Below are 12,827 nucleotides of genomic sequence, written 5' to 3'. Positions count from 1 at the left end.
TTTGCAGTGATTTTTTCTTATTTTTACTTGCTCATGCTGCTTCTGTTTTCTGTCAACAAAAATTTTTGCTTCTGCTGGTTTTGGATGTAGTTTATGTAGATGACTTGCCTAACATCTCCTTTTAACAAGGAGCATCCGTTTAATTTGATAACATCCACTTAAATCTCCAGATGATGGAAGATGCAGTTCATTTTCTCAGTAAGGATACTGTTGTCCAAGCAATTGCACGATCTGCCGCTAAGGTGTGTTTGATGTGGCTTCAAACTGTCCTCTTGGTGTTGCTTTTATGTCTTCTTATGTGTTTGAATAGACATTTTTCCAATCTAATCATCATAATGTAATATATTATGTTGGAATTCTAGGTATTATAAAATGTCATGCTATTTATCTCAGTGACATCTTTTTATTTCCCCCCTTTAGATTCTATAATTTGAAATCAGCCTTTGTGGTGCTGTTTTTATTATGTTGTTTTTCTTGCTTCTTCAATACAGTGTTGATTCTTCTAACCAGAATGCTTTTACTGATGGAAGACATTTTGTTGCTTTTCTAGTAGCAAATGAAATTAAAAGAAACACAGATATGGGTTGTTTGGAAGTTATATTTTGTAACCCTAAATACAATAGGATGGAGAAAGAGGCTATATATTAGTTAACCCAACTAAATTTGGATTGAGGTTTTCTTGAGTTTATTTATATGCGTATAACCATAAAATGATATGTTGGAAATACAAGAATGAGTTGGATACGAAAAGAATACATCTGCAGGAAGGTGAGAGTGGCACCAACAGAGGAAATTTTGAGAGAAGGAAGATTGACAAAAGGATCTGATGCTTCTTCTTTTGGTTGTTAATATATTACTTTTTTCCATAAAAGAAAAAGCTACTTTGGGATTGAGGCTTCGTTGAGTTGAGTTGGTATAGTATAACTATAAAATGCAAATAATGTGCATAACTGTATGTAGCTGTAAACAGATTTAACAATATTCTAAGTTGATTATATGCTAGACTAGTGTGCTACTGTTCCACATATGTACTTTGCCTAAAACAAAATTATAATGACAAATTATAGGTTTTTGAAACATAAACTTGCATTTTGGTTACTTTCAAAATGGTATTTTATTTTCATTCAACCATATTGAGAAGTTTATTTTGCATTTTAAAATTTCTATTTAACAAAACTTTCATGAGTAATGTTGCTGAATGATTAGAAGGTCGAACACATTATACTGGAGAAACCTTTGCATCATGCTTTCAGTTTCCATATCTTTATTTAGTTCCTACTTCTGGAATGATTTTAGCACTCTCTATTAAAAGTTGAAACTTGTGGTTTAGCTGATTCAGACAAGTGAATACATTTTTGTTTCCTTCAATCTTCTCCATATATTATTTGATTTGCTCCAGTCATGAAATGATTAATGTGAAATTTATTTGTGAGAAAAATCATTTCTACTGAGAATGATTGGGATTGGTTTTAGAGAATAAAAATGAATAGAGACGATAAGAGAAGGTTTGATCTTGATAACTTATAGATAATATCTAATCAATACTTGCAATTAACTGCAACCTTTGACTATTTCCTAAGAATCATGGATATTGTTCGCAAAAATGGTATGGAATCAACTTAAGCTTTAAGAAAATGTTGTGTAGATTGTTGCATCATAAACATAACCACTAATCGAAGAAGTTGAATTATGGTTTAAATTATTATCTTCATCTTAGCATTTTTTGGCTTGGGCCTACAGTGTTGAGGATATTAGCATTTAAGAATGTCAACATCCATATCCTAATCAGAATCTTTTAAAAGAATATTTGATACCATCATAGAAATATCCTTCTCCCTTCTTACTGTTTTGTTTTATTATTGAAATTCAATTAAAACTCTTTTTTTTTTTTTTGTGAATTTAGTTTATTATTTTTTCTTGTGTTTAATGTGGAAGGTATTATGTTCATCATGCAGACGAGAAATGCTTTATCTGGAACTTATTCAGCTCCACAGAGATCTGCTAGTTCAACAGCTCTTTTGGTTGGAGACCCTACTGCTACACGGGACAAGGCAGGCAACCTTGTGCTTCCTAGAGATGATGTTGTGAAATTGAGAGATCGTCTGAGAAACGAGGAACTACTTGTAGGATCATTCTTCTTCAGAATGAGATACAGGGCGTTTTTCCGTGAATCAGCCACTGATTTAGATCATAGAAGGGAAATGTGTGCGCATGCACGAATTTTGGCTTTGGAAGAGGCAATAGACACTGAATGGGTATACATGTGGGATCGGTTTGGTGGTTATTTATTACTACTTCTTGGTTTGACTGCTACAGCAGAAAGAGTGCAGGTACTTGAGGGTCCTAATCTCTTGCTATGCATGCAGTATTTGCTATATGTTTATGATAATGACATGGCTATATTTATGCTGTGGTAGGATGAGGTACGCTTGAGGCTGTTTCTTGACAGCATAGGGTTTTCAGACCTAAGTGCCAAGAAAATTAAGAAATGGATGCCTGAGGATCGTAGGCAATTTGAAATTATTCAAGAGAGGTGATAACATCTTCAAATATTTATTTATTTATTTTTTTGTTTCTTCAACATGCAAGATTCATCTTTTCTGATGTAAGATATATATATATATTTTTGGAACTTTGTAGTTACTTAAGAGAAAAGGAGATGGAAGAGGAAATCTTAATGCAGAGACGTGAAGAGGAGGGCAGAGGTAAAGAAAGAAGGAAGGCTCTTCTGGAGAAAGAAGAACGTAAATGGAAGGAGATTGAAGCTTCCCTGATTTCCTCTATTCCTAATGCTGGCAGCAGGGAGGCAGCAGCTATGGCTGCTGCAGTGCGTGCTGTAGGTGGTGATTCTGTTCTCAGTGATTCCTTTGCTCGGGAGAGGGTTGCAAGCATTGCACGTCGGATACGCATGGCTCAATTAGCCCGTCGAGCACTTCAGGTTGATTTTTATATTGTAATTCATATTATAAATTTGTCACCTCTTTCTGCACAATGATTTGTGTCTGGCTTCTCCATAGTTCTTTATTTTGTGCTCCTTTGTTCTTGTTATCATACATTTAATACTGGCATTTCCTTCCATGTGTGGATGGTGTGTCTTCTGGCCTAGCTAGATGTTAAAGCCTTTAGAATGCCTCGATGACCATCAGTCTCTTCAAGATTGGTGTAAGGAGAAATTTTGGATTTGGATCCTGAAACCAGAATCGGTACGGTAAATCTAGAACTTAAATAATTTATCCAGCAGGTGTTAAGAAAATCTCATGCAAATTACTATCAAACTTATGACCAAATCAGTGGCTGGTCAAAGCTGTTGGGCGGGATTGTGTGAATGAGCTGATGTATAGCTAGATAACTAATTTATAGCAGGGCTTATATTTTCTGAAAAATAGTGATGATACTTGATCTGTGGTAACTGAAAAGAGGAATTCCAGCAACCCATCAATTGGAATATGGGGACTTTTGGGGTTGATGTCAATGCAGGCAAAGATAGATCTTCAAGAGCTTAGCAGAAATTGAGAGTAAATAGAAAAACAACAATCAAATAAGAAAGATAGATGACCTAAATTTTGCATAATTCTTTTCGTAGCAATCTCTCAACAGAATTTTTAGGCATCACAATGCATGCCAATAAGGGTTCACCAGAATTGAACTCAAAATTAATTAACTCATGTCTTATAGAATTATTAGCACAGCCTCAAGCCTAGTATATCCAATCCTGCGTAATCAAGCTTCTGTACAATTTGAATTTTATGTAGCTTTTCTTGTCCATGTGAATCTACATCAAAGTATGCCAACTGTCTTGTATTTATCTGTATCTAGACCTTATCAGAATGTTTTACCTGGGGCCTTTGCTGCATTAATTTTCTTTACTTATTTTAAATATTATAATGTTATTTTTTATTTGAGCCTGTGCAGTTTGACACTTTTTGTTCCTGATCTAAATATGGACAAGTGGATCTAGGTGTTAATTGAGTGAATTTTATTGTGAATCATCTAATTCTTAATGTTGTTGATAGACCGGAATTTCTGGTGCCATATGTATCCTTGATGATGAACCAACAACAAGTGGCCGACACTGTGGTGAGATAGATCCCAGCATATGTCAAACTCGAAAAGTCAGCTTTTCAATTGCAGTGATGATCCAACCTGAGTCTGGACCAGTGTGCCTTTTAGGCACTGAATTTCATAAAAAAGTTTGCTGGGAAGTTTTGGTTGCTGGTGCTGAGCAAGGTATTGAGGCAGGACAAGTTGGGCTTCGATTGATTACTAAGGGTGATAGGCAAACAACAGTCGCAAGGGAGTGGAGCATCAGTGCGACAAGTATTGCAGATGGAAGGTCTATAATTTTATTTTATTTTATTATTTTATTATTTAATTTTTTTTTTGTGTTGGCAGTTACTTCAGAACTTAGTGCTTTTGCTTTGTTTGTTGGTGCCTTTGCATATCTCTTGTACTACATTTCTGTACTATTTTTATAGTGAATGGGACTGGTAGCAAATTGATTCTTTCATTTTGCTTTTTTATCATTGATTTATACTTCTGCCTCAAGATAGTCTCTCTGGGTTTTACAATTATTTTGCAGGTGGCATATTGTGACGATGACAGTTGATGCTGATTTAGGTGAGGCAACTTGCTATCTAGATGGTGGCTTTGATGGCTTCCAAACTGGGTTACCATTGTCTGTTGGTAGTAGCATTTGGGAACAAGGGACAGAAGTTTGGGTTGGTTTTAGACCGCCTACGGATGTGGATGCATTTGGAAGGTCAGATAGTGAAGGTGCTGAGTCTAAAATGCATATAATGGATGTCTTTTTATGGGGAAGGTGCTTAACTGAAGATGAGATTGCCTCTCTTCACACTGCTATAGGCTCAACAGAGTTTGGTATGGTTGACTTTCCTGAAGATAATTGGCAATGGGCAGATTCACCCACCAGGGTATGTACCTCCAAATTATGTAATACAATCTGTCATGTTTATACTTTTGAACTTGCTCACTGATTGTTGCTTCATGTGTTCCTTTCAGGTTGATGAGTGGGATAGTGATCCTGCAGATGTAGATCTGTATGATAGGGATGATGTAGATTGGGATGGTCAATATTCAAGTGGGAGGAAAAGGAGGTCAGATCGTGAAGTTGTGGTGGAAATGGACTCTTTCACAAGGAGGTTTAGGAAACCTAGGGTAGAAACGCAAGAAGAAATCAATCAGCGAATGCTTTCAGTTGAACTGGCTGTCAAAGAAGCCCTATCTGCTAGAGGAGAAACACGTTTTACTGATCAGGAGTTCCCTCCAAATGATCAATCATTGTATGTGGATCCAGAAAATCCCCCTTTGAAGTTGCAGGTAGGTTTTCCTGACTTGAAAGTTGCTTCTAACTTGGTGTGTTCTCTTGGTTTTTCTAACCTATTCCTTGATTTCTAACCTAGGTTGTCTCTGATTGGATGAGGCCTCGTGAAATAGTTAAGGAAAACCGTCTGGATTCCTGCCCATGCTTATTTTCTGGGTCTGCAAATCCCTCTGATGTTTGTCAGGTTGGATTGCTTTTCTTTGCATGACATGCGGTATTTTTATCTTTAGTCTCATATAATTCTGATCAACTTAGATATTTTGTGCAAATTTACTTTATTTTCCCTCCTAACTAGCGGTAATTGTCTCTGAAATAGGGTCGTTTAGGAGATTGTTGGTTTTTAAGTGCTGTTGCTGTTTTGACGGAGGTATCACGAATATCAGAAGTAATTATTACTCCTGAATACAATGAGGAAGGAATCTACACTGTTCGTTTCTGCATTCAGGTAATTTATCCATAGTTTCTCTCAGCAACAGTTGACACTGTCCCAAGATTTCATATCATTGACGAGTATATCTAAATTTGAGCTAGAAAAACCATACTCAATAGGGTAGTTGTTAAATTGAGATATGGAATCCTCATTTGGTGACTCGAGAATCAATTGTAAGGTTTGGTTAAAGTTCTCAAAATCATTTGACAACAAAATATATCCATGTCAACCCAAAAAAAAAATTTAAAAATATGAAATTTTAACAAATATATTGACTTCAGATCCCTTTTCTAGGACTTGGAAGCCATTTTTGAACAATACTACACCCAAACTTTTTAGTACGAAGTAAATGCTTTAGAGTTTAGACTACCATAAGCCGGCACTAATCCAAACGCTATACTAATATATTTAATAAGATTTAAGAGTATTGACTGTGTAAAGAATAAAAAAAAATGATATAATTATAAACTAAAGACTAAAATATGGTTCTTTCTAACTCTTTATAATATGATAAGATAATATAAATTATATATTCTAGAATTTTTGTTAGTGTTGTCGCTATGCACGGCAAGTCCACTGTTAGCTTGGGGACTACTGGAATTGGAGTAGAAGATATAGATGCATATGCATGTGCAGCAACAAGTGTGATTTGGTTTTATGTGAAATTTTGGTTTTGTTTTATTTTATTTTATTTTAATTTCATTTAAGATTATTTGGGGGCAGGTTAGAGGTTATTTTCTCAGCAAGGTTGAAGTTAAATTTTGAGTTAAATCTATTGGCTTATGTGGATCTGATAAGGAAACAATTTTACAAATAGATAAGTCATCTTAATTGGTGATTCACTTGATTCAGGCTTGATTCATGTATGTTTGTGATTTGGTCAATGTCTCAAATTATGTGGATTGGGAGTCAACTTGAATTGAATGATTCTAGGGGCATTTCCTTCTTAGGTAGAATAGCGTCCAATAGAATTTATTCATTTCTTTGAGGATAAAGAATATATTACGTGATTTCTTGTTCTTGATATCTGTTCTTAGGTTTTGTCCTGGAACTGTTATTTTTAATTATTGATTGACACTTTTGGTTGAGAAATCATGGGGGAAGTGTTATGGATTTTGATCACCTTTTTGATCGCCAACATAGTGTTAAAAACAAAAGTCGTTTAACCTGTGCAAGTTAAATACAACTCTCTTAAATGTCTTCGGAGTGGATGGATGGAAACGGGAATGCATTCTGCAGAGGGTAAGAAGGTTTTCTTGCCATATTACAGACACATGGTTGAAACTTAAGACTTGGGTCTCCTGGATATGATCTTTTTTTTTTTTTTTTTTTTTCAATCTTTTCATCTATATGAGCCTGCTCTTGCATATGGTTGGCACTTCCTTGGTATTGTTTAGTAAGAATTTTTGCTTATCATAACAAAAAAAGTAGAAGGATCTGCTAAGTGATGGATTATTATATGGTACATCATTTTCTTTTTTGGTTATTGTTATGAGAATCATGTTTGCGATTCCATGCTTTCCTGGTGGTTACAATTTCTGAGTTCATAATTCCATTCTCTGGTTTGTGGTCTCATTGTCTGTAGGGTGAGTGGGTTCCAGTAGTTGTCGATGATTGGATACCATGTGAATCACCAGGTAAACCTGCATTTGCTACCAGCAGGAAAGGTAATGAACTCTGGGTGTCTATATTGGAGAAAGCATATGCCAAATTGCATGGCTCTTATGAGGCATTGGAAGGTGGGCTTGTCCAGGATGCTCTTGTTGACCTTACTGGTGGTGCTGGTGAGGAGATTGACATGAGGAGTGCCCAGGCCCAGATTGATCTTGCTAGTGGCAGACTATGGTCTCAATTGCTACGTTTTAAACAAGAGGGCTTTCTACTTGGTGCTGGGAGTCCATCTGGTTCTGATGTGCACATTTCTTCAAGTGGCATTGTCCAAGGCCATGCTTACTCTATACTGCAAGTAAGATTGCCATTTATCATCTGACTATACACTATAGCTAAAGAAATGTGATGAAACTGAACTCTTTTGAAATTATTGTCAGGTTAGGGAGGTAGATGGACATAAGCTTGTTCAAATTCGGAATCCATGGGCTAATGAAGTTGAGTGGAATGGTCCTTGGTCTGATTCATCACCCGAATGGACTGATAGAATAAAACACAAGCTGAAGCATGTTCCTCAGGTACTTGCTCTGCCTGTATAGAATTCTAATTTCTACCATTCTGTTCTTTTTTCTTCATGAGATTTCTTTATAAAGAGTCTGATCTTGTCTTGTCCGACAGTCAAAAGATGGTATTTTCTGGATGTCTTGGCAAGACTTCCAGATCCACTTCCGATCAATATATGTATGTCGTGTCTACCCCCCTGAGATGCGGTATTCTGTTCATGGCCAATGGCGAGGCTACAGTGCTGGTGGATGCCAAGATTATGCTTCTTGGAATCAAAATCCACAGTTTCGATTGAGGGCTGCTGGTCCCGATGCATCATTACCAATTCATGTGTTTATTACCTTAACTCAGGTATACTTGCGTAATGACCCACAGTCTTTTCTGAATGGAGTTTATTGTTTAAGATAATCTGACATTCTGTGTTTAGGGGGTGAGTTTCTCTAGAACAGCAGCTGGTTTCAGAAATTATCAATCTAGTCATGATTCAATGATGTTCTACATTGGGATGAGGATACTTAAGACTCGTGGTCGCCGTGCTTCTTACAATATTTACCTACATGAATCAGTGGGTGGGACAGATTACGTCAATTCTCGAGAGATTTCATGTGAAATGGTTTTGGATCCTGATCCAAAAGGTTACACTATTGTGCCTACTACAATTCACCCTGGGGAAGAGGCACCATTTGTTCTCTCTGTTTTCACCAAAGCATCAATTACCCTGGAAGCTTTATAAGTTGCAGTTGTGGCTCATTTGTTTGTTTTTCCTTTTGGCTGAGAGCATCACAAGATTTCAAATTGTTGGGTTGTTCATAGATCATGCACCACCTAAAGGCAGGTTTTGTTGAGCCACCAATCATTGTGCAGAATGGCTAGGTAATTCTGTCTCAAGTTTCTTTTTATGTCCATAGTGCAATCGATCTCTTTTGGTATCACTTTTTATTTTTGGGTGTGTTCTCAAGGTTTCTGATAAATGCATCTATATTAATTTCCCTTTTGATCTGCATGCTATATTAAAACTGTAATGCTTTAATGTAGTGGTTGATAAAGTTGGATATAAAGATATGTATTGGTGTCAGTTATGATCATTACATATATTAGATTTACTTCCAAATTAACAGAAAGCTAGAATGCTGAGAAATACTTTATTACAGAAGTCACCTTTCTAAATTAAGTATGGGTTGTGGCTTCAGCCAAAATGGCTGTGGAAATAGCTTTTGCCAAGTTAAAAAAGAAATTTTTATGTTGTCATCTTTATTTTTGATCATCTTATATTTGACCTTTATCTGCATATCCTTGTTTCCTGATTAAATTCATCGCTAACATCACAATGTTTTCGCTATATGGAATGATTTGGATTTTATTTGCTTTGTCAGGCTGCGAGGATGTGGTTCTCAGCTGTCGGGATGGCCAGCAAGCATGTCATTATACTGGTGCAATTGTGAACTTGATTCTGTGCTAAATGAACTTGAATGCGACTTGCTAGACATGAAGGCTGACCATTTGAAAGAATATGGAATCTAGAGGCTCCCTCAGGATTGGATAATTTGTCTGCCGGCATCGGGGGAGGGTTCTCGGGGTGGTTAAGTTGTACATGTGTAGGTATTTTAATTGTAAGAAATATAGGCCTGACCATGTAAATGATATGAAGGGTGAGAGGAAGAAAGCTAAAATGAAATAGGAAAAAATAATTATGAACACTAATTCAAGGTGAATACCGAAAAGCATTGTAGCTGGAGAAAGCTTCAGCTGCAGTTTTGTTGTGCTTTTTGTATAACAATCTGTACAAATGTTCCTTCTTTTGCAATATAGTTACCATTTGTTCTGAGTAAACTTCAGCTTATGTACATTGATTGAACTATTTAATAAATTTTTATTGATTGCTTTGTAATACTTTAATAATAAATATTAATATTTATATTTTTAAAAAATAAAATTTAAAATAAAAAATAAAGAGAAAAAAAAAAAAAGAACCATAAAAGTATCAAATTTTAATCTTTGGTTTTTCTCCATCCTATTGGCTTCCTCTTCGCACTCTGTTCTTTTTACTATTCGCCTCTTAATCTCTCCATTTCTTTGCGTTATTAATTTTTTCTCAATTTGTGATTTCTTCTTTCTGAACCTATCAATACTAGTAACTAGGGCTGTGCATAGTTCAACTGAAGAACTGTATTGAGCCGAATCAGAATTGGAAGAGCCGTATTAAATTAAATTGAAATCGAAAAAGAAGTGTTATTATAGAAACTAAACGGATTTTATTTTATTGTTCTGATTCTTTATCCAAATTAGAATCGAAGAATTGATGACTTCCAATTAAATCGAATCGAAATCGAAAAAGAAGCTTTATTATAGAAACCTAAATGATTTTATTTTATTATTTTGGTTTCGTTCTGATTCTTTATCAAGAACGAAGAATTGATTTATATATATATATATATATATATATATATATATATGTTTTCAAAAAAATTATATGTATTATATGCAATTAAGATGGTTATATCTATAATATAATTTGTCTTTAATTATAAGTGCATATATATAACCTATTATTAACTTTTATTGATTTTAATCATAAATACATTAAATTATTTTATAGTAATTAATTATATAATTAAATCACCTTTTAGTCATGTAATATAACTTCTAGTTAAAAATTATATAATTAAAATAAATGTATAAGATAACAGAATATATTTATTAAGATATATGTTATGAAGTGACTTAATTTGTGAATATGTTATTTCACGAGATTTAATTATTTGAAGTACTATATATTATGCTTGCTAATAAACTATTATTTTATAATTTGTAAGAAAATATTATCACTTATTATAGATATTTGGTGTTATCATATATTTTTATGTGAGAATTGATAGTTTGATTTTAATATTTTTCTTGAATAGTCATTATTTGTATGTTTTATTGATTATTTTGAAATTGATATTATTATTTTAATATTAGCACTATTACTTTTATTGATATTTTGATGTTAAAATTATATAATTGTTTTTATTCTTTTAAAAGGAATACAATAATGCTGCAATTCTGGGTATAAGAAGCGAGAATCGAACCGAAAATCAAAACTGGAATCAGAACTACACACCCTTACTAGTAACTCTCAAACTATGGTTGTTGCTATTGTGAATTTGCATATCAATACCACTGATGATTTTTTGGCGGTTGAAGATGTCTCCTCTTGTGAGTTTTGGTACACAGTCAATTCTCCTCCGTTGGCCTCTTTTGCTAATGTGCGATCGCCTTCTACCTCCTTTTTTAGGGGTTTAAAAAAAAATCCAAAACTACTCAAATTACTCAGAATTTTAGAATTTAACCCACTCGCCTCATTTGACAGTTACTGTTGTCATAGATGAAATCTCCCTACTAAAACTTCTAGCAATCCTTAACCTAACCAAGGTGTGCTCTTAAATTTTGATGTGTTCTAAGTTGTGTTCTTCAAACTTTTATGTGTTTTGGGTTGTGTTGTTGAGTTTTTGATGTAATGGTAGGAATGAAGGAGTTAAAGGAATAAGCTTTGGTTCTAGGCTTCAAACTTTCTGTTCGGTGAGGTGCAGTGCCTTGAATTCTTAATGGCTAAGGCTAAGAATTCTTAATATTAAAAAATTGCAATTGAATGACGAAGTGCTGGAAACAAGATGGCCAAAGAAGATATCAATTTATTTTGTCTTTAGTTAAGATATTGGTCCCACCAATTAATTATTTTTCCTTCTTCACTAAGATTATTCAAATGTTTAGCTTTTATCTCTTAGACATATTAAGAATCTAGTAAATAGCGAGCTGTAATGGGTCGACAAACTCAATTATTTTATTTTAATGTTTTAGCCAACCCTTGTGCTTATAAAAAGGGAGACTAATTCTCCATTTGGAGATAACCATTCGGTGAGTGAAAATTTTAGAGAAAAGTATTCATGAGGTTATTGGGTGTAATTGGGTTCAAGGATTTGAGTGATTAATTTTCTTATTCTTATACCACTTTCAATTTATCAGTGGATTTTCTACTCCCCTTCGCCCATGGACAAAGGCTTTACGCCGAACCACATAAATTCTGTGTGTTTCTTAATTTTATTTTCTTTTATAATTTTGTTGTCATATCCATTATCCCAAATTAATATTTATTCCGCTGCGATTTATCCTAACAAACTGGTATTAGAGCTGGTTTGATATTTATTTTGGGATCAGTTATGGCGACTACAAAATTTGATATTGAGAAGTATGATCGCAATGTTAGTTTTGCCCTTTGTCAAGTCAAGATGAAAGCGATTTTGACATAGAACGGGTTGTAGAAAGCGTTGTTGGGAAAAGATAAATTACCTATCAAAATAACAGAGGAATAAAAGTAAGAATTGGAAGAAAAGTCATTAGCTGCCATTCAGTTATGCTTGTCAAATGAGGTCCTGCGTGAAGTCATCCATGAGAAGACTGCTAAAGACTTATGGGAGAAACTCAATCTTTGTATATGACGAAAAACCTCACCAGCAAATTCGTTGTGAAGCATCATCTGCACATGTTTAAAAAGGCATAAGGTATATCCCTAAAATCACACCTAGATGAATTTAATTCTATCCTTATGGATTTGGAAAATTTGGATATTAAGTATGAAGAAGAAGACAAAGCTCTTATGTTGTTATAGTCTTTACCCTCTTCTTTTAAGAATTTCAGAGAGACTTTAATTTACAATAGAAAAACTCTAACCGTAGAGGAGGTTAAAGAATCCTTATTTTTAAAAGACCTCATTGACAAAGAGCTTTCTAGTGATAAGAATAGTCCAGCTGAGGGTCAAATTGTCCGAGGAAGGTCCACTTTAAAAGGTTCTAGCAGCGATGGTCGATCTAGATCAAAATCAAACTCCAAACACAATAATTTGAC

At 34.5% G+C, this 12,827-nt stretch overlaps 1 protein-coding gene across 2 annotated transcripts in view; it reads left to right on the top strand.

The window, feature by feature from the left end:
* LOC110671222 (calpain-type cysteine protease DEK1) overlaps window positions 1–9,773 on the top strand; it is a 28,777-nt gene extending 19,004 nt beyond the window's left edge. The window contains exons 19-32 of one of the 2 annotated variants that reach the window (XR_009148233.1): window positions 171–242; window positions 1,956–2,330; window positions 2,418–2,533; window positions 2,641–2,938; window positions 4,014–4,333; window positions 4,580–4,931; window positions 5,020–5,337; window positions 5,421–5,525; window positions 5,658–5,786; window positions 7,357–7,737; window positions 7,820–7,957; window positions 8,058–8,294; window positions 8,371–8,816; window positions 9,317–9,773. Coding sequence is in view for 1 of the 2 variants with exons in the window: in XM_058145635.1 (XP_058001618.1) it covers window positions 171–242; window positions 1,956–2,330; window positions 2,418–2,533; window positions 2,641–2,938; window positions 4,014–4,333; window positions 4,580–4,931; window positions 5,020–5,337; window positions 5,421–5,525; window positions 5,658–5,786; window positions 7,357–7,737; window positions 7,820–7,957; window positions 8,058–8,294; window positions 8,371–8,676 (3,147 nt within the window). In the remaining variant the exon portion in view is untranslated. Of the gene's footprint in view, window positions 1–170; window positions 243–1,955; window positions 2,331–2,417; window positions 2,534–2,640; window positions 2,939–4,013; window positions 4,334–4,579; window positions 4,932–5,019; window positions 5,338–5,420; window positions 5,526–5,657; window positions 5,787–7,356; window positions 7,738–7,819; window positions 7,958–8,057; window positions 8,295–8,370 lie in introns of both variants that reach the window. The other variant, XM_058145635.1, reaches the window with a different exon arrangement.
* The last annotated feature ends 3,054 nt before the right edge of the window (window positions 9,774–12,827 follow it).

The sequence above is a fragment of the Hevea brasiliensis genome, chromosome 4 (genome assembly GCF_030052815.1).
Source record: "Hevea brasiliensis isolate MT/VB/25A 57/8 chromosome 4, ASM3005281v1, whole genome shotgun sequence".
NCBI classification, from domain to species: domain Eukaryota; kingdom Viridiplantae; phylum Streptophyta; class Magnoliopsida; order Malpighiales; family Euphorbiaceae; genus Hevea; species Hevea brasiliensis.
Note: the sequence above shows the minus strand (reverse complement) of the source record. Positions and strands in the feature narration are given on the sequence as shown.